At 34.1% G+C, this 22107-nt stretch overlaps 2 protein-coding genes across 3 annotated transcripts in view; one reads left to right on the top strand and one right to left on the bottom strand.

The window, feature by feature from the left end:
* The window catches only part of LOC128175795 (uncharacterized), a 65574-nt gene extending 61100 nt beyond the window's left edge, over nucleotides 1-4474 (bottom strand). For both annotated transcript variants that reach the window (XM_052841639.1, XM_052841638.1), the window contains exons 1-8: nucleotides 4408-4474; nucleotides 2804-2999; nucleotides 2495-2651; nucleotides 2066-2136; nucleotides 1648-1795; nucleotides 1382-1446; nucleotides 428-551; nucleotides 81-191 (exon numbers count right to left, since the gene is read on the bottom strand). In XM_052841639.1, the coding sequence (XP_052697599.1) occupies nucleotides 81-191; nucleotides 428-551; nucleotides 1382-1446; nucleotides 1648-1795; nucleotides 2066-2136; nucleotides 2495-2651; nucleotides 2804-2962 (835 nt within the window). In that variant the 5' untranslated portion in view covers nucleotides 2963-2999; nucleotides 4408-4474. The remainder of the gene's footprint in view (nucleotides 1-80; nucleotides 192-427; nucleotides 552-1381; nucleotides 1447-1647; nucleotides 1796-2065; nucleotides 2137-2494; nucleotides 2652-2803; nucleotides 3000-4407) is intronic.
* Nucleotides 4475-7130: 2656 nt separating this feature from the next.
* Nucleotides 7131-21020, top strand: LOC128175413 (stabilizer of axonemal microtubules 2-like). Its single transcript, XM_052841027.1, has 5 exons — nucleotides 7131-7291; nucleotides 12511-12684; nucleotides 16704-16816; nucleotides 18706-18792; nucleotides 19089-21020. The coding sequence occupies exons 1-5, from the start codon at nucleotides 7257-7259 to the stop codon at nucleotides 20078-20080; spliced, it is 1401 nt and encodes a 466-aa protein (XP_052696987.1). The 5' UTR covers nucleotides 7131-7256; the 3' UTR covers nucleotides 20081-21020.
* The last annotated feature ends 1087 nt before the right edge of the window (nucleotides 21021-22107 follow it).

Raw genomic sequence — 22107 nt, 5'->3', positions numbered from 1 at the left:
GGTGTCAAATTCCTTACATTGAAGATATTGAATTTTGAATTGGTCAAATGATTGAAATCCTGACTACACATCTAACTTACTTTGTGTGCCTGAGAACTTCTGCATGAAAGTGTTGGGAGATGTGCTGTACATTTCTGTCGATGGAGAGATCAGGGGGCATGATTTGAAGTTGAACAGACCTAAGGACTTCTCTGGAAATATAATAAATCAAATATGATTCTTTCATAACAACTTTTTTCTAATCTCATTTAAAAATAAGTACGGGTACATGAAATGTAAGGTAAAAAGCGCCTATTACAATTACTGTAATTCCTTATTTTACGCGAGTTTTTTGTTTTGTCAAGTAGACGTTGAAGGAATAAACCAAGTGAACATGTTTAGAAGAATTTCAGAGACAAGTACTAAGATCTATAGGCTGTCATCATACCAATTTTGAGCGGAATGGCTCTGACTTTGGAGGATGTCATCTGGCAATCTTGTAGGTTCAAGCTACCATCAGTGATGTAATGGATGGAGCGCTCTGTAATTTCTGTACAGCCCTTCATTGTAATCTAAGACAAAGCAACGCATTTAATAATCAAGCCAATGCTAGAGATACTGAAAGTCATTTTAATTCCACAGTGTTTGATTTTCTCGATTTCTCAAAAAGTATAAATTGTGATGTTTCCAATTCCATGGGAGTATAATAATCAATTATGTGTGTAATGTGTTGTCTGGGATAATCATAAACTTATTCTGTCAAAACATTCTTTTTCATCAAGTACTATGTAAGTAAATTTTTAATGCATAATTTTCATCGATAAAGTTCTTCGTCACTTGTATGGTTGGATTGCTAAGTTGGGATTTTCACGGAGATGGCTTGAATGGATGAATTGCTTTCTACAACGTGTTGGGATCTACATGCATTTAATGAGAAGACTTGGTTGGATTGGTCTCTAAAATAGTGTGCTTTGGTTATACCTTGAGAGAAATGGACTTGTTGAAAGAATATTCTTTCATTGCGACTAATCTAGATTGCTTTATTTAAGACTTGTTGGGATACCTTTTTATGGAAATTGCTGTGAATATTTTCATGGGACTTTAATAGGTTAATCTTTATTGAACTTGGGCCTTGGTGGGAATCCTTTCTATGGGACTCGCTGGGAATCCTTAAATGAGACTTGTTGGGAAAAAATATTTGTGACTTGTTGGGATTACTTATATATGGGACTAGTTGGAGTTTCTTGCTTTTGGGACTTGTTGGGATCAATTTTACGACTTCTTGAAAATTTTCTATTAGAGTTGTTAGGATTATACCATGCTTTCTTTGAGACTTGTTGGAGATACTTTTTTACAGGACATGTTGGGATCAATTTCTATAAGACTTGTAGGGATTACTTACTCCAGAGACCTGCTGGAAGTTCTTTGCAATCAGCAGTACACTAAAGTCAGTTATGTTGCTGCAACCTAAATTATTCAAATTAAGTTATTAAAACATTTAAATTTTCTTCAGTTTATTTTTCTTACAGGTGCATAGCTACTATTTCGGAATATTTTTACGGATATGCATACACAATAAATTTGTTGAATAATTTATATGGGAAAGCAATATAACATTTATTTCTTGAATAGACTACCATAATTCAAAACTGACAAAAATTTTCTTACCATTCAGGTTGATACTTGTCATATGAGGTAGCTTGATATTTCGTGATTCAGCCACGGCAAAGAACATGTCTGTCAGCTGCTCCACCCCACTCAGATTCAGGTGCGAGATCCTGCTTTGGCTTCCAAGGCTTTCTTTCCACAAAGCAGTCTGAAATAAAGCTTAATTAATTAAGGACTAGATTACAGCAAGCACTTTAAAAGAGATTTACATAAAAATATTCATCAAAGAAGCATCTTGAGGATAAGAATTTTGAAATTTAAAGCAAGTCAATCCCCATAAAATGATATTATTTCTACTAAATTACTGAAGTATGGCATTATACTAAGCATGATGTGTTAGAACTTTTTTTCATTTCTGTAGTTCTCGTTAAAGACTCATTAAAAAATGCTCTTGCCTAGCTCTTGTGAATTGACTTACTAATGTGAAGTCTAAGGGAATAAAATCAGTCTCCTTGAATTTATCATAAATTTCTGCACGAGATATTGTAACTGTAAAAATAAAAACATCATTAATAAAAGTGATAAAACATTGATGATACATGTATCAAAAGAAACAGTCAAACATTAATTCTTCCATTTATTTCCATAACCACGGTACACTATATAGGTGGCATAAGTCAAAGAAATTAAAACCATGATGAAATTTTAATGAGTACAAAGTTGATACATGATGAATTATAGAGATTATGATATGACAAAATTAACTGTTTACAAAATTTTATTTGGTTTAAGAAAAACAAAATTTTAATCCAATGAAAAAATGTGCATGCTTCCACAGTATATCAAAATTGTACGAATAATATATATTCTTATCTGGTTGACTACTAGTATATCTAAAAAGGTTTACTATGGGATATCCTTTGGTTGATGTTCTTCAGTCTTTTCATGCCTAGGATGAGGTCCTCTGAGGAAATCTTTGGTGGCGCGCTGCTAGCTTGGGGCTGCATAAGCGGTGGGGGCGGGGGTAGTGGAGGAGCTGATTGTTTCTCTTCTCTTTCCTCGAACTAACAAATTACAGTAAAACACGGTTATAGTGAATATGTTTATAATGAATGCTAACATAAAGCCCTTCAGGCTTTATTAGATTTGACCACGCCTCAACCAAAATTATCACCTTATAATACTCAAAGAAGGATTCCTTATTCCTTAAATATACCTGTACATTTTTGAAGCCCACTTTCTTTGCCCTGGGAGCTTCCATTACGTTTAAGTCTTGCTCAAAATTGCTATTGCTGGCCATGTTGCTCTCCATCATTGGAGGAGGCGGGGGAGGGGGTGGTCCCCCTGACTTCTTTTTACCTTTACCCTTCTTCATTTCTTAAAATTTCTTTGCTTTATCATATTAGTGGAATCTGAAAGAGAAAAAAAAATCGTTTATCAGGTACAAGTACTGAGAACCAATAGAGACATGAAACAGATATTACAAAGCTACATGTGTTTATATACCTGTACATCCTAATTAAGTTTGAAACAAATTTATAAGATATCTCCCATTTTGCTTTTAATTAGTTTGTAATTATTAATAATTAAATCAGGATTTTTTCCTATGTTGTTGAATGAAATATATGTACTAAAACTCTGTTGTAGCAGAGTCCTATCATGAAACTAAAATTGGATTTCTTATTTTGCAAATATTTTTAATTAAAGCAAATTTGCAATACCTTTGCTTATAAAATTATAGTTTCTGCAGCTGCTTACTGAATAATCTTGTAGAGAATTTCTGGTCAAAAATTTAAAACCCACAGAGAAAGCTTAACGCTATATATAAACAATGCTTGTTTACTACATTTATTTAATTAACGTGAGGTATGCAGCTACAGGGAGATAACTCAAATTTCCATTGTAATGAAACACCAGCTACCCTTTGTTTCAGATATATAACAGTTTTGAACAAGTTTTCTCTTTATGTCACAAATGAGATAATTTTGTTAATTGTATTAAAAAAAAATATTCCTTTTTCCGCCATGTGCGATGTAAACCAAAAATTTGCCAATCCAAGTGTAATAAACCCAAAAGGTGTGTAATAAAATTTATTACACACCATGCAGCCCTCTTTGGCAATATTCGATTGCTATAACACACCCCTTTACATTACTCATCAGCTATAATGATGTTGAGTTCGGCATACATCGTTCAACTCCAATGTCCAAGGATGATTTCAACTTGGTATATACTTACAGCTGGCGCGAATTATTAACCAGAGAGTTTATTATCACATGATGTTCTTTATTGTTACACGTATAATATGATACATAAATCTAACGCAGGTTACATGTATTTTTTCTGCAATGTCGCCACCTTCATATCCCACATGAATCACCAGAGAATGCATATTTTATTGTTTAAATGTCGCCCTCAAAGCCATATAATATATGTATAATGTAACTTAGGTAAAATTCCTATTTATTTTTTATGCCACAAACTTCCAGGGCCTTAGTTTAAGGCCCTATATTGGTACCATACCAGTAAAGCTAATATGTGCATGCCTTTTGATATCTATAAATGTTCATATAAATATATCGTTCGGTACTACGTACTCGCCCTCAGTTCTAAGCTGGTACTCTGGGTTATGTGTGCTGCTAGTTAAAAAGATAAAGAAAAGTGGAGGAGAGTAAACTTCAAAAGAGTGAAAAGGAAATAGTAATATTATTACATTTTAGTGAAGACAGATGATTAGAAAAATAGTGTTTACAATTAAAAGACATATCTTTTAATCAGTCTCATACCTTACACATGCAAACGTATGTAGATCTACTCTACCTTATTCATGATTTAGTTTTCCAACTGCCAGGTGATATGCCGTCGCGAACCAAAACATTCTATTGATTCGGCCTCAAAGCAATTTGTAATCTGGATCTTTCAACCCAGTGAACTAGTGCTCTTCACGGAAACAGCGCCCAAAAACGAAATGATATCATTTAAAAGTAACTCTGTAACTGGCGAATCTGTAAAAGGAAATAAATAAAAAGGGGGCTCTTTGAAAATAAAATTAACACTAGTGGAGTTCAAGTTCAGTTTGGCATGTACAATCGAGCGTGGATATAATAACTGTGTGAATGTATTTCAAAAATGAGTGTTAGGATCTTAAAGTCATATATTTACATCTACCGAGTTTAATTCCCTCTCTTACGGAAACTTATTTTTAATTCACCAGTGTTTAACAAAATTTAACAACAGAGTTTCCTCTATTAAAAGATGCATTTGTATGTAGTAAAGAACTTCATTTCGCCCAAAATACAACTTGGTATTCCTCTATTGAAAAGCTACTAAACATTCTTAATATTCAAAACATTATGACATATTCTAAAAAAGACTTTGTTACTTCTTTAAAACAATCTCAGACTAAAAAATATTTGATGGATTGGCAGTACTCAAATGAAACACTTAAAGATGGCAAACTTGTTACTTATTTATTTTTGAAAACTAACTTCAGACTGGAAAAGTATTTAACTATATTAAGACCTGAATACAGAAAGCCAATCTGTAGACTGCGGATATCAGCGCATAGACTTTTTATTGAATCGGGCAGATATAATAACACACCTAGAACAGAAAGAATATGCAAAAATTGTACACTTAATAAAATTGAAGATGAAGAACATTTTCTTATCCAATGCAGCAAATTTACAAAAGAAAGAGAGGAACTATTTGATTTAATTTCATCTAAAGCAAAACATTTTACTAGTTTAGAAGATAAACAAAAATTATTTTGGATTCTAAACTGTGAAGAATTAGATATATTAAACTCTGTTGGTAAATTTTTACAAAAGGGATTGCCTTAATTTGTATTTCCTATTCAAATATTGGTTTTTTATTTTTCATTCATATGATAAACTATTTCAAATTTGTAAGTGCATTTGTATCTTGACATATTTATGTATGGTGTTTAACATAAATATATAGAAGACACTATATTGAATGTATGGAAACATACATAATTATACATATATATATATATACATATACACTATTTAATTGTTCATGTCTGTCATAGTTCTTTAAATCATCCAGCTCTTTCCCTCTTGTATATGTTTATTGAATGTTTTATGTTCATTGGATGTTGTATGTCAACAGTCAGAAGTGCATTTGAATATGAATAAGTGAAAAGGTACCATTTACCCAAAATAATAAGATAGGAGTAAGTTTTGAGAAAAATTTTATTAAAATTTGTCTTTGTTTATCTTTCAATTTATTTCAAGATCATTTTCGCTCTACTCATTTTACGGTGGATCGGATACAAATTAATCATAAATCGGGTAGTTTTTAATGAACGATTTCTAAAAATGATAATTAACATGCGAGGTGCATATTCCATGTGCATAGGCCTACTGATATAAATTCTAAAATAAAATTGAAGAAAACACTTCTCCACCTGGCACGATAAAAGAAACTTTCACTGATGAATACCCCTTTAAACAGAAGCACTATAGCTGGTCTGAATTCCTGACTGTAAATTCAAGAATAAACATTAACACAAATCCAAAAAAAATCATATTTGCGAAACTTTGAAATTTTGCATGGAACTAAGAAAATTTTATTTTCAATGGATCTCTGCTCTTATGCCTGTTCGATGCTTGGTGAATATTATCCAATCCATGGTTACTGTATTAATTTTGCTTTATTTTCTATGTTTTAAACAAAAATTTTTCAGGGATTAAGGCAAGGCGGAAACCTGTAACTTTTAAAGCAAGCTCCTCTTATATTCGAACCAACATTCGCCGAATGATCAGAAAAAAAAAATCCAAGGTTGTCCGATGCATGGTGAAATCATTCTAATCAGGTTGCATGATGAATAGGACTTATAGAATTTGGTATTTGATATACGAAGAATAATAAAAAATACTATACATGCACATTGCAATTAATGTGTAAGTTAGGCTGTATAGCAGACTTGCTCCTGGATTTCATATACCATCATCTACCACATATGACGTTATGAATATTATGTTTCTTTTTATACAATGATAATTTCCTCTACTATAATAATTACTATAGGCCTAGTATATATACATGTAGTGCTTAGAGGAAATTATCATACAATTAAAAGAAATTTTTAACGACAGGCTTCTGGATTATTCATTTTAGCCTTATGTGTAGCCTACATTTGGAGGACCAGAAAATGTGTCTAAAGGGAGGGGTCCAAGGGATAATTGTGTGTCTCACTCTGCATGGGGACCATTTTCGATCATTTAACTATGCATATAAGTTTGAATATTTTTTTTTACTTCAATCCCTTTCAGTTCAGAAAATAAATTTAAAGTTATCTCGCTTACATGCAGATAAATCAGACGATTCCATTTTCACGATTGATTGTAAATACTTTGATTGTCTGTTGATGAAATCAATTCTAAGTCCCTACATTTAACTGACACAAATTGTCAGTCACAGCCATCTAATGAACTCCAATATTCATTGTCCGAATGTGGTTTTATATCATGTCCCGAAATTCCTAACCTGACACCCCTTCGGTTAAGGTTCACCGGTCACTATCCACCATATTGTAAACAGGTGCTTGGTGTGCTTGACAACGCCTGTTATGTCCATGTAACCAAACTCCCTGGTTTAAAGAAAAGGCGTGAAAATAACTCGGAGATAAGAAATCAGTGAAGATGAAGAAGTGTATTTGTGAAATCTGTACTTGTGGGTAAGTGTTTAGGAATAAACAATCGAAGTAAATCTATAATAAAAGTTACTTTAATTGACAGTTTATCAAGTATGATCTTGCACTTGTGTGTAGCATAAGGTATTGTGTACAGATTGTCATGGAAAGTGCTAAGTACAGTTTTTTGCAATTTGGCCTGTCCTGTTATATCAATAATTAATGAGTCCTATGTACCGTAGTGATAATTAACTTAAGAATAGTAGCCGCTGTAAACTCCTTTTCCCATGGATGACGTGCATGATTATTTAATGTGCATGGTGAATAGGGACATTGTTTTAATCATATTTCAGTGTAAACATGTACAAACGTTATTGATAAAATTGTACAATAAAAATGTACTGGCCTTATATTTCCATTCATTGTTTCACATACATTTGTAGTATATACAGTTTTACAAATGCCTAAATAAATGTTCATACATATGGCTTATTCAATCGACATCTATGGTCTACTTCCTATATAAGTATTGTTCATGTACTCTTGTTTTGTAGAATAATTAATTAAACAGTTGTTTGTATAATATATACTTGCTGCTAATTAGTTGACGAACAGTAAAACTTACCTTAGAACAAAATGTAGGGGGGGGGGGGGGGGGGGTATTTAATGGAGAACTACCCTCATAACTTCCTAAAAGGGAAGGGGGACTTTGATTATCAGTTCCTGAACTCATTTTTTCATACATTGAATCGTTGAACTGGAAATCAATATAATCACTGAAAATGTGAGAAATCAAAAAATTTGAAGGGAAAAGTTGATATTGAGAAACTTTTGCTTTAGTCGTACTAAAGCTACTAAATAGTTATGAATTTACTTGACATATGTTGTTAAGTGTAATACTGTATTCAGGGTTTTATTTTAACTCCTTCACCCTTCTTCACTTGCAAATGGTTTCAGCCCATCTTGAATTCACCCAAACAAAGTTAATGTGTTTGATTAAGAGAAATAATTTTAGACATTGAAATTCGCCCAGTCTTAATTTCGCCCACTGTCATAGAGGGCAAAAGGGCCAAAAATAAGACAGGGGTTAATAGTTTCCTGTATACAGTACATTCTTATATTTTTAAACATTAAAAATAAATTCATTGCACTCTGAATTATGGTATTCAAAAATTATTAACAACATCATCACTTTAGTCATCTATTTTATTATCACTGTGCCACTCCTCCTGATTATAATTTATAAACATTTAACTTAAGTTTTTTAAAACTGAATACTCATTTCCTATGTATGATCCTATCATTAAATGATGCTTACTAAGTGACGAGTATATGCTGTATTTTGATATATTAAAGCACTTAATTGTCACAACATTAAAAAATATACATGGGTTAATGATCGTCTTAACTAAGACACAAATTTAAAAATACATGGGTAAATGCCCTATCCTTTAAACTATATACACTCTATTATGATAAATGAAATTTAAGCTACTATTATTGAGTAATGGTATTCTATTTTATTCAAATCAATGAATGTAGATAATTTTTGAAAAAGTTCAATATTCCTCTCACATATTACATGGAGAAGAATGAGATTTATGTTTAACGAGTGACAAAATCCATGTGAGTTGAAATCTTTATTGTCCATTTGATGGTCTGTAATAGTTTAAGTACAGCCATTCTATAGTATCTACTTAAAATCATCCTTATATGTATTTAAATCTCTTGTCTGCTGCTTTTCAAAGGGGAACAACTCTGTATTCTTTATACAAAGATTATCTCTGAATCAAGATTAGGCCTTTTTTAAAAACCTTTAGTCAGTATAATTTGGTAAGTAGTGACGTATCTATGATGTATACTAGGCCTAATTAAGAAGACTTTTTTTCTGAGACTGTTTACGCATTTGGACAGCCTTTCATCACGATCTCAAATCCTTGCATCAGTGTAGTCGCCATGGATTAATTGTAAATGAGGTTTATAACCTAAACTTCCATTCACTGGAACAAACAAATGAATTCTGTACCTTACAAAATGCAGCCAATGTAAGGACGCTATTTTCATAGCAATGAATATGTATTTGAAAACTCACATCTTTGTCTGAGAAGTTTAAATGATCTAAGATCTGGTCCGTATTTCAATGAAATTGAATTGTTCTTTTCTCTCTCACCGTATTTGCTTTTCTTTGCAAGGGAGGCCAATTTCATTTCTATCACATTATTAAAAAACCAGTACTAGCAAGGAATGAATTCCTAAATGTTTTAATGTCACCCAGAGACCATTATATGTTTGATCACTAATGTGAATATACATATCCTGCTGTAAGATTTAAAATATTTTAGATATAAAATAGTCAATAAAAGATGTACCTAAACTCTTTAAAACCCACACTGACTTGCCCTGAGCAAGAGGGTATATAAAAAAAGAATAAAGCATGTACCTTAAGATATAGATTTACATAATTTTTATATTTTATTACTAGTTATTGAAGATAATCATGATAATCAAGATATGAATAAGATTAACTAACGAATCAATTCATCTATATCCTACTTTGTAATATATCCAATGGTGGAACTCAAATCAGGTCGAGGTAATATACTTATGTACTTTAATTATACATGTATAACCTGTTTGCTTTAAGCTTTTATATACAACTTATGAAGGTTTATTCATTAGGCAGTGGTATGGATCGATTCCAGATCTTCAATAAAGCAGACAAGTGTTCTAATCTCATTTATCCTGCATTCTCTGAAATTGCTATAGCATGCCTCTATCTCTTTGCAAGTTTACATTCTAATTTCATTCAATTTAATTGAAACATAATATATATTGATAGTCAAAAGAGTTGGGCAACAGACAAAGCCTTGCTCCTGTATATACATACATACCCTCTCCCAATTACAAAGTTTGCTTTCTGTAAGTCTGTACAAGAAAAAAAAATTATTTGCATTATTGCCTATGAAGTTTGAGATTACCTCTCATGGTAGCTATAGAGCAAGAGTTGATTGACAAAAAGTGATTTGTTCATGTCTTAGTAGGATCATCTATCAGTTAAAATTTTGTCTTAGAATTATGGGTCAATACATCAATAAATAGCTAAATGTCATCCCCCATTTCATCAAGAAGGGCCAACCATCAAACATACATTCTATATTCATTCAGGTACCAGATACAATGAATTAGACTATCATATCCATAATTAATTATTTGCTCTGATTAATTAACGAGATCATTTATCTCCAGCTTGTCATTACTGCACAGACTTGATTGTCTCTAGTGACCTTGGATTTCAAACCCAATCAAATCTTTTGTGTCTATACTCTGGCACTCTGGGGGTTTATAATGCTGACTGGAATCTTCTTTAATCCTCAAACTGAATGCCAAAATCATTCCAATTCATTCATATCAAGATGATCAGATTTTTATGTTACCAATTCTTCACATCATCCTAATCTAAGTCTATTACAATAAACAAATGTACATAAAACTTTCAAAAACAAAAATATTATGTCCAAAAACATGTCCATAGAAAAGAAGAAATTTCAATGTACTTTGTTTAAAGGGCATTTTTTAAAAAAAAATTTCTGTGGGGGGGGGGGGTAGGGGGGGTCTCAAAATCCATGTGATACCAGTCTAAACAAAACCAGATATACATATATTAGTACAATTCTTAACCTATACTGTACCGATGATTGCAATGACTCTACTTTTTTATTCTAATCCATAAACCTTCCTTTGATTGTGGCCATATGCATGCCTGTGCAACTGTACTGTTATAATTCAAAAAAAGGCACACAGTGCTAAAATGGGTATATATGTAATAAACAAAAGTGTGTACTTTGACAGGTAAATAAATCATAATAACTGATAACCTGGAAATTAAACTTAAGTTATTTCTTCTGAAAATGAAAAATAATAGATTCTAGTAGCATTTTTTTAAGAGACAAATTGATTAACATGAGCGTATATTTGCACATTGATAGGTTTTTAATTTGCAGCAGCAGATGATATCTTGGATGTTGGAGTTTCCTGATAAAAGTCTGTGCTCCAGCTTATTGTTCTGCCTAGCTCATTTGTACAATCAAAATAAAATTATATATAAAGATATTGGTACAGCTTAACCACTAGGTGTGGCTTTTTGACAGTAAACTTAAGGGTCCTTTACAACATTACATCACAACATGGGAGTTTTAATCAATCTTTGGTGCCTATAATATCTGTATAGCGCAATAAATCGGCTTGCTTCAGTCTACAGACCTGCAGGTCACTAGTTTATGGATAAATACTACTGGAGCTGCTTTTGCTTTTATGAATTGTGATAAATTATTAAAAAGTTGATTTTCCCCCAAAATTGAACTTTTTTGGTCATTTTCAATTTGAACACCCACTTAAAATTAATATCTGTAAGGAATATAGAAATTCTGTCTTAATTATTTGGAAAACTTTTTCCAAAGGTGTGGAGGACCCTTTTGTGATACAAAAAATACAAATATGAATACAGAAAATGTTGTTTCCAGCAATATATCAAAGATTATATGTGCTTACTTTATATACTTCAGACCTACAAACCCAAAGTGAGTAAAACAATTGGTCATTACATTGTTTATTCACATTTTCCCCAAATTTGAAATATTCAATCTGATCACTCTGAATTTTCCATGATCCCCAAAGTTCATTCTGATTTAATTTTCATTGCCATTAGTTTCACTCAAACTAAGCATGTACATGTACCAACAATTCCTAGTTTTATTATATAACAGTTCCCTTTGGTAAATATTACATCTGTTGGAGACATTTTATCACTTTCATTCCCCTGATATCTACTTCCCTGCATGATAATTCTGTTGGAGTTTGGTGATCACAATTGTTACCCTTAGTCATGAATTTAAAGAGTTTGAATTTAATTATGCTCTCATGAATGGTGAAAATAAATGATTTCTTAAAATAATTCATTTACCATAGTGATTTCAATTGTAAGAATTAATCCTTATATATGTTGACCTCTTACAAAGAAGTCTATTGGTATAGTTAGTGTCAATTTTTCACATTTACTATAAGTTTGTACCCATGTATAAAAACATCTCAAATTTGTATAACCTTGGTGGAATAGGCGACCTTCTGGCTTAATCATTCATGCAGTTGTACAACTTTTAACACTTTTGTATGGTGAATGAGTTCCTAGTATTCAATATATCTTTTTGTGTTCTTTGTTTGCTACCTAAACCTTACTCTTAACGGTTAACCCTTTATTCTTTTGAAAGACGGCACAGATGCCCTCACCGCCCCACAAACGTAATAAACAAGGGAGATCAGCCATGTACCCTCACAGAATACAACAACGAGTTCAAGCAGCACCCCCTCCAGATGAGAGAGCCCTTCAAGCCCTCCGCAGAGGCCCTCAGAGGGGGGCAGTTTGAGGACAAAACCACTCAAAGGTGAGACTATATGACCTCAAACAGTGTCAAGGTCAAAAATATAGTTTCGTTTCCTCTATCCTATATATATTTTTTTTATTTTGATAATTTACCACTTTAACACATCATATTTAAGTTTAAATCAGTTATATGAATACCAAAAAACTTCAGTGATAAAATACTTGTTAAGGCAATTTCAATACCTTTTATATAAATAGAAAGAGAGAGAGAGAGATGGTTATGACTAAAGCCTTTTATCAAAATTACGGTATGTGTTGCTTTTTAATCCAAGCAAAAGGTCATGGCTATACCAGCAATACATGCATTGCGTTGTCAGAATCAATGCGTTCGCTGAGAAGTGTTTTGATTGCTTTACTCGATCTCTAGAGTGTTTGACTGTTATTATGCTTTATGGATTTAGGTTTTAAATCAGAGAATGTTTACTTTTTCACCGTATTCAAATGCACATTCTGGCACGCCTATATATATATTATATTATAAATGTAGACCAAGCTTGTTTTGTTTCTGTCATTGATGTTCTACTACTATAAAGAATGTGGAAACTTGTACTATTTTGCATGTAGGGCTTGTGCATGGAGAATTTCATTGTTTTGTTATCAAAAAGCATACTCCATTTGTTTGCATTCCCTAGGTACTGTTTGAATGTTAATAGCAGTAAATGAATAATTTATGCATGGAAGGGAGGATTTTCAAGAAAAAAAAACCAATACCATATTGAACTTATTTGTTTTGAGCAAAAATAGAAAATTCATACAATTTATACTGAAGATTCCGTATACAAACAATAATAAACATATAAGTAGCATTTTATTCAACTGATTTGTTATCAGACTAACATTGTCTAGGAAGTCAATTAAAATGCCAATTAATTAGGATTAAGTAGCAGACTGGGACATTTAATATTAATTTTGCATTTGTGTCCAAGTTTCTATGACAATGCCCAACATCATCTATGACAACAAGGATCAAGGTAGATCAACAATCCATTTATTATGCAGGTAAATATGGGGTGTATTCCCAGGTGTCAATTATAGATATTAATGCTGGGCCACTTTGAAGGGGATCAAATCTATTCTGTCTTGTATGACTGAGTTTACTTAGTAAGATCTTTTAAGTTTTCTTTTTAAGTAAACACTTCGTGCCCAGAAACCATTCTGTGGAGTGTCCAATTCTTCCAAAAAATCAAAAGAACAAACTTGGTTCATATTTATTAGCAATCAAAAAACAAATCATCAGTTCCCGTCTTTTTGTGTGTTTGCACTCCCCGAGTCTCTAATTATGTACTGTTGGTATTTGAATTTTTTTTTTAAATCTTTTAAACAATTTTGAATTATATTTCTGTTCATTAATCCTATCTGGTAACTGAAGCAATTAAAAGGATTTTTTTTTAAAAACCCAAATTAATGCAATATTATCCATCTTTTCTATCCCATCGCCTGTTTCTAATCTGGCTGTTTAAAGGTTTTTGCTGGTTTCCTTTCTGTTTACAATGATCGTGGGCAAATTCACAACATCAGATCACCTTTATAACCCAGCATCAATTATTCAGCATGTACGTGAAGATCCGTGATTGGCCTTCTTTGACCACCCATCCAATCCCTCATCAATTAACATTGCTACATTTACCTGAGGAAACTTGACGACTCTGACAGACATCAGAGGGTAGCGGAGATTGAGGGCCGTGCACTGAATGTAAGAACCTTTGGATACCTAGCAAGAAACATTCAACTGAAGAAAAGTAACTGGAGAAATGGGGAGTTTAGAGGGAGAGAAAAAAAGCAATGATAAAGCTGGGGAAGATTGGAAGGCAGACTTGGCTAGTGGTAGGGATGGATATTTCAGAAGCAAGGATGCATCAACAAGTGGACAAGAAGTCAAGGGTCCCGATTCAGTGAAGAAGGAACTCACAGTTCAGAGTTTTATGGATAAAGATGCAGGTGACAGTAAATCTGTAAAATCAATGAAAATTGAAGAGGAGGCAGTTCCTAGGTCAACCCAACCACCAGAGAAAGTGAGCAAAGAAGATAATGACAGTAAACAACAGAATCGCAAAAAAGCTAACGGGAAACAAAAACAAATTTCTCCAAGGAATCCAGCAGGCATAACTAAAGAAAAAGAGAGAGATGCAAATGCTCAGTGGACGTCGGAATGGGAACAGAGAAAGGAAAGTTCAATGGGAGGAGGGAAAGTTGGAAACACCCAAAGGGATGCCAACAAATACTGGGAAGGTACTCTGGCTAAGAGGTTGGACAAAGGGGACACAAGGATGTACATAGCTTCTTCTAAAGGTAGCAATATGCCGCAAAAAGCAGAGTCCATAGATGGACTTCATCAGATTGGAAGAAAACCAAAGAACAAACTTGGAGAATGCAAGCAAAGAGAAGCCTCAGAGAGGAAAATAGGTGATTTCTACAATAAGCATGAAGAGAAAGTATCCATAAAGAATCTCACTAAGAGAGAGGTTTCTCAAGGTGTGATTGGCGACTTCTATTCACCAAGGGTAAAAGATGACTTCATGACCAGGCTTGAAAATGAAAGCATGAGCAGACGACAGAGCAGACAAAATTCAGGGAACCAGAAGTCAAGGCTCAATTCTACAGAGGACACACAAAGAAGAAATAACGAGAGCGACGAACCATACTGGCTTGTTCTAGATCTAGAAACCAATAAAGGGTTTAAGGTTAAAAAAGCATCGTCTCCTCAATCTGCAATGAGACCGGACCGTTCGTCTAACTTGTCAAGCGCAGAGAGCTTCAGATCCTCCGTACACGATGAGAGTAGATGGGATATGTCAGCATCTCCGCAGAAATCCGCATTGCCTCAGTCAAGGTGGCCGTGGGATAAATCTGCAGATCCCAGAACCCGAGGGAAAAACCATGACGATCTTTTCAGAAAGGACAAAGAAAATGTTGTCAAACTCGGATCCCGTAACACTAAAACAAAGGCTCCATGGGAAACACCGGATATTAATCAGGTTCAGCAGACGTTCAAGAAGGACCCAAACGACATCTTTAGAAAAGACCCAGCGCTGAAAGAGAAAAATATCCATATAGAAGACAACGGGCCATCAAAGGTCCTTGCACCATGGGAAACGCCTGTTGGAAAATCCGCAAACGATCTTGATGTTTTATTTGGAAAACCTGCTTATGGTAAAAGTCGACCCCTGCAGGGCAATGCTAGCAAGTCCTTTGATGATGGATTCAAAATTGATACCATGCCACATCGTCAAAGAACCAAAGCTGAAGAATATCACCGAGAGCTACATCGCGGAAATCCGGGCTACCAGAGTACCGGATTTTAAAATTTTGAATTGGCTAATCAAAAAACTAATTTCCCCCAAGTTGATACTAACATTGTGATATAAACTGTTATTCGGTTGTTCTGTTTATACGGCGTTGTCGACTAACACCTGACTTTGCTCAATGGATTTTTTTCTTGTGTTGTCACGGTTGTTGTTAAACTTGTGTATATATTTTTATTATCCAATATTGTGTGTATATATCCTAAAAAAACACAATTGGCATATTCCGGACATCAAAACACAACGACCCGTGATTAATTGATTTTTGTGTAAAAACCATTATTTCATGTGTTTGAAGCATGCGAGAAAAAAAAACGTTGACGAAGCCAATAAGCATAGAGGCTGTTGCACCAACAAACTTTATCGATGTAAGAGCGGATTTTTTGACCTAGATCCAACAATATCATTTCTCTCAGTTAGACGATAAGATGTAAGGACCCTCTAGAACTTTAGAAGATAAAAAGAAATGAACAAATTTTTTAACAAATCCCATAAATGTTATTATTTCTCTTTTTTGTGATCAATCAAAGTGTATATGAACTAATACAAGTAGTAAGACTTGAACGTTTATCATTATTTTGATTAATTTTTTGTTCTCATGTGAACCTTTTGTAAACCTTGTGTGTAAGAGTGAGATTGAGACAGTGAATAAGAAAGAAATCCTTGGCTAATCGTGATGAAAAAAAAAATATATACATAACTATGTATATTTTTTTAGGCAAGATTTCATCAAGCACCCCCTGGAGAAACCGTTTGTGAGGGTTCCTGACCAGTACAGGAGACCCGAGGGTGAGATGGAGGGGATGACGTCTTACAAGAAGGAGTTCACGGGTAATTGAACTTTGTTTTTTAGTATGGCAGTTAAAAAAATATTTAAACTTTACGTAATTGCCAATAAAATCTATGGTTCGGCAGCTAAAAGACAGCATATATATATGATTTGGATACTGATTTTTAGAGACTTCCTGCGGTAAATCAATAAAACTGCTCCTTTCAAATTATTACCAACGCCCCTTTTTATGAGAAGAGACAATGTTAAGGATTGATCATTTCAGAAACCAAAATCTGAACTCAAACATAATTGTAATGCAAAATTTAAGTATTTATGCCGATATCGGGAAGGCAGTGCTCCATTAAGTCCATATATCAATATCAACAACAGATGTAGCGTCCCGTTGCTAGGCAAAGGTACATAGCAATAAAATATCCCAATCAATTAATACTCTAGACCCTAAGTCATATATCAATTTACACTGGAGATCTTCGTTTTGTGCGACATCTTATCTTGAAAGCTCCCCAATATCTTAGTTATAAATTTTCAATAAACATTGTTAGGTTTATTTATCTATATAAGCACTCGGTAAGGGATTCCTCCGTGGGTCGTGTTATGCATAGAACGGTAATCCCTCCTCCCCCCTTTACATTTAGTTGGTCGGTTACGGGATATCCACGGGGCTTCAACATAACGACAGTCCTTCTGGACTGCCTCATTCAAGAACTTGGCCATGATTATTTATGATTTATATACTGTATAACTAGTTACGTCTTTCTGTACTGCTAGTATTTTCTATTGATTCAAACTGACATTACTATTCATGCGATCAAGAATCCAATGGGAAATATATATGTACTATTAGTAATTCCCGGTGGCTGTTTTGTCATACATGTACATGTAAAAGTTAGTTCACTTTATTACCCTCCATAGGTGTTACCAATCGTCACGTATACCGCTTGTCCGTAATCTCTTGGACAAATCCCCTTCAGTGTTTTTATTTCGGATTAAGCATTGAGGCTTAAATCATTAAATCAATCTCAGAGTGTACAGCCACGATGTACATGAATTGGGGCTAATTCTCGTGATACGTTATATAGGTAACAATAGGTAACCTTAGCCCGTGTACTCCCCATATCACCCCATTACCTGATTGTCATGGTTGGGTTGAATGTTTACGAATACACATTGAACTGATTTAAAAGTTAAATAGCATAGTCTTTATAGGCCTTAAGGTATTTAGAACAGCTAGTTTAATCTAACCTTAACTCTAATTACTTGGAGCATTAAGTATATAAATAAAAAAGGACTCATTGGATTATTCATTATTTACAAAGTATATTGCACTTGGAATTTAAGTTCCGACTAGAGAATAATTTCTTTTACCATAGCAGTATATTTTGTTCAAGCTAGTAATATTGCAATCTTATGAGAATTTGGAGAAAACTTAAATTAATTAAGATAAAATCCTCGGTTTAATTTTAGTAGTCTTTGGAAGGACTTTTAATATTGTAATCTTTTGGAGGACATTAAATATCCTCGGTAATATTGTAGTATTATAAAGGACCTTAAATATCAACGGTATATTGTCGTATTCTTTTGGAGGACCTTAAATGTCCTCGGTAATATTGTAGTGTGTTTGGAAGGACCTTGAATATCACATGTAATATTATAGTAGTTTTAGATTGAACTTTGAGACAGGTGGAAATATTGTAGTACATGTACTAGTATATACTGTGTACTTTTTTTTGGAAGGACTTTTAAGATTCACTGCTTTTATTGTTGGTGAGTCTGGTAAGTTTTTAAGGCCACTTATGATATTATTGATAGTATTCAAAAGGTATCATTGAGGTTCACTTGGCTTCAACCTACTAACACTTTATTCATAAAATGTGGAGATGGCGTGCACCTTTGTAGATTAATAATTATCTTTTTTGGTTTACTTCAGAAAAATACCAGGCACCTGCGAGAGCTATTAAACATGATGGTCAGCGTCTGGCTCAGGGCAGATTTGAGGGAGAGCCCACCTATAAAAGTAAGTATCCACCAGTTATTTCACTTAACGTATCCCAAAATTACCGTAAGGCCACTTGGTTACAGTTTAACGTTTTCGTTTTCTTCTTCATTTTATAATGATGTTCGATCCTTACCAATGTTTGATAACTCTTCAATACCAAAAAACCATCCGTTTGTGTCGCATCTATAAAAAAAATCATTATTTTAATTTATAAAGTTTAGCCAGTTTTTGTAATTTTATACTGTTTATATAACATTTTCGCAGTCAACACTGATGTTGTTTCTTTTTATAAGACCTTGTTTTGATCTTTACAGCCGACTACCGGAAGTGGGACATGTCGGGCCGCGTGGGTCCCTATGTCTCCCAAGACGCCTGGCAGCCGCCCACCAACAGGTTTGAGGGGGAGAGCACCATGCACCACGATTTCATTAAGCACGATGCCCGAAGACGCGGTATGATTAAGCCCCCACAGGCGGCCCAGATGTCCGACTCACCCTTCAACGACAGGACTGGCTACAGGGACGCTTACATCAAACACACTCTGGAGCCAAAATACGTCCATCCCAAAGAGCAGTACAAAGGGCCAGGAGCACCATTTGAGGACATGACCACATTCAAACGAGATTTCAAGGGCAACCCCGGAGAGATTACTAGAAGTTTCAAGCCTGATAACCAAGCGTTCTCATCCGGGAAACCGTTAGAGGACGTAACTACCAATAGGAACGACTATCGAAGATGGCCAATGGAACGCCCCTATGTACATGCGCATGAGCAGTACAAAAAGCCTGACGGTACCATGGAAATGACCACCACGCATAATTCGACTTATAGAGAGCTGCCATTGGATCGAGTGGTCGCTCACCGCCCGTCGTCCGCCAATAAAGCCCGTAACGCTCCATTTGACGGTAGTACCAGTTACGCCAACGATTACAAGAAATGGGAAATGAACAAAAACAAGCCCATGATGCGAGACGAATACCATCCAAACACGGCGCCATTTGAGGGCCTTTCTACACAGAAAGCTCATTACATTCCCCACGAATTACAGCCAAACAGAAGCTTTAGACCCGATAACACAGCTTTCCAGAGCGGCTCCAAGTTTGAGGATGGTACCATGTACCGCACAGACTTTACACCAAAACACGTAGAGGTATGCCCCGTTCTAGGAATCGAAAAGGGCCAGACACAATTCCAGTTTGTCTCAACTGATCAGCGAGGCCATAAATTGTACCAGCCCGTCTTCGAGAGTGTCCAGTCGCTAAATGGCTTTCAGTCACCAAACCGAATGCAGATGACCGCTGCATAATCTGTACAAGAAATTAGAATTTATTCCATTTTTCCATATACAGATCTGTGATATTATGTTTTTGTAGTATGTTATGGTCGGATTTAATGTTGGTACAGAATATGGGGGAATTCCTACTGCATTTTCGCTCTAGTGCCTTTTTCGTTTGGTTTGGTAAAGGCAGAAAATAGAATCATGATCGGGGAAAGCTCCTGCATGCGAAGTGGTAGTGCTATAACTAACAAAGCCATCAAAGTCATATTAAGAGGATCGATCGACCTTGTTCATTGAACATTAGTGACGCAATATGCTAAAAATAAATTTGCTTCTATAGTTTTCTGTGACAATTCTCTTTCTGTATGCAACTATAAAATTCATATACCTCTATTTTTTTAGAATAAGGTCGCCGTTTTGGTGTCCGGATTATGATATATATTTATGTGTCGTAGTTTTTGTGTTTATTGTTATAAATGACAAAGTTGGTATGAAAAAAAAATGTTGCCAAAAGCCAGATTTATGTAGCACAGGAACCAAGCAGATTTTCCGGAACTGCCTAATAACGCTTTGTGGCGTCATTTCCGGTCCAAATTTTAACGTTTCTTTGCTGCATAAACTGTCCGTTATATATAGCTATTGATGTGTTTGATTACTGGCAATCATGATAAAAGATAATTATAGTACATGTTATTGTATATAACTATTAATTTACGATGTTTGCATTGTTGCAAGTGCTTTACTCTCAATCAGCCGCTTCTCACATTACATTGTTACTCCTTCCTTTCCATGCAATAAACAAAATAATCCTCACCGAAGTTTTAACATTATCCTCTGTAATTTATAACACAATGTTTCACTGTGTTGTTACATATTGTATAAATTCGCTGTACTTTTCTTTTTTTATTGTATACCATAGATACGTAGAATACAATTATATTAAAAGAGATAAAAAGTCCAAACTCATTGTTTTTTGGTTTTTTTAACCACAGATCGAGAACCTCAAAATAATCTCAAGTTGCAGAAAATAACAGAATAACCCTTGAATAAAATGTGGACTATTTCTTTTACGTCCATATACATCGTACGTGTTTATTTGTAGCACGGCAAAAGTCGTTGGCATATCAGAGCACCATATATACTAGTAATTATATGATACATACAATGTGGTACCGTAACAGATTCATTAACAAAAATATTTTCATTTTTTTGTCTACTAACTGTATTTAGTATGTGTCTCATATTTCAGGATAATGAAGAAAAGACAAAAATGGGGAAAATTGTTGTCTTTGGTTATTTATTGATAATAATGAAGACCTGACCAGTGCTGTGCGAACACAAAGAAAATCCTGAAATAATGTCAACGTTAAAAACTGTGCTGCCTTTGTATTTTAATGTACTATAGAGGATCCGATGGACTTGTAGGCTAACAATGCGTGAATCGTTCCAAATTCTTAAAAAAAAGTGCTAGTGCAATTGGGGTCATAGCGATGAAACACGTGCTTGAGTATTTGTGTACGTGAATGCTTTGCACTTTAAAATTCTGAGAACAGACATTTATAAAACATTATATCTTTTAGATAAAAAAAAACATACATGTATAAGACAAGGTTAAGTTACAGAAAGCGAACAACCCCAACCATGACATACATTAAATGAATATCGGCATGCAATTCCAGCTATTTCAAATCAATGTGAGATCGGGTTTCTTGGTATGCCAATCAAGATATAGTTTCCAGTATATCTGAACCCAGTCTCAAAAGCTGTGCCGAAACGTGATTTTAGGTCTGTTTAAATTGGAATCTTGCCTCTTTAAACTGATTAATTTTGGAGATTTCTTTTCTTATTATGTGTATGATTTTTTTTCTACGACTGAAATATGAAATTATCACTCTACATAAATATTGAAGACCTGTTGCGTTTAATATACGCTTTTAATTACAAATGAAAGCTCAAGCTCTCTCTCTCTCTCTCTCTCTCTCTCTCTCTCTCTCTCTCTCTCAGGATAAAATACCGGTATATCCAAAGGCTAATTTTAAGCTAGGTGGAAAATA

The sequence above is a fragment of the Crassostrea angulata genome, chromosome 3, assembly GCF_025612915.1.
Source record: "Crassostrea angulata isolate pt1a10 chromosome 3, ASM2561291v2, whole genome shotgun sequence".
NCBI classification, from domain to species: Eukaryota; Metazoa; Mollusca; class Bivalvia; order Ostreida; family Ostreidae; genus Magallana; species Magallana angulata.
Note: the sequence above shows the minus strand (reverse complement) of the source record. Positions and strands in the feature narration are given on the sequence as shown.

What these genes read in the sequence shown, in the direction of transcription:
- LOC128175413 (XM_052841027.1), top strand. Translation starts at nt 7,257, where the DNA reads ATGAAGAAGTGTATTTGTGAAATCTGTACTTGTGG. An exon ending in TGTGAAATCTGTACTTGTGG is followed by an intron (nt 7,292 to 12,510) that starts GTAAGTGTTTAG and finishes TTCTTTTGAAAG; the next exon opens with ACGGCACAGATGCCCTCACC. An exon ending in GAGGACAAAACCACTCAAAG is followed by an intron (nt 12,685 to 16,703) that starts GTGAGACTATAT and finishes ATATTTTTTTAG; the next exon opens with GCAAGATTTCATCAAGCACC.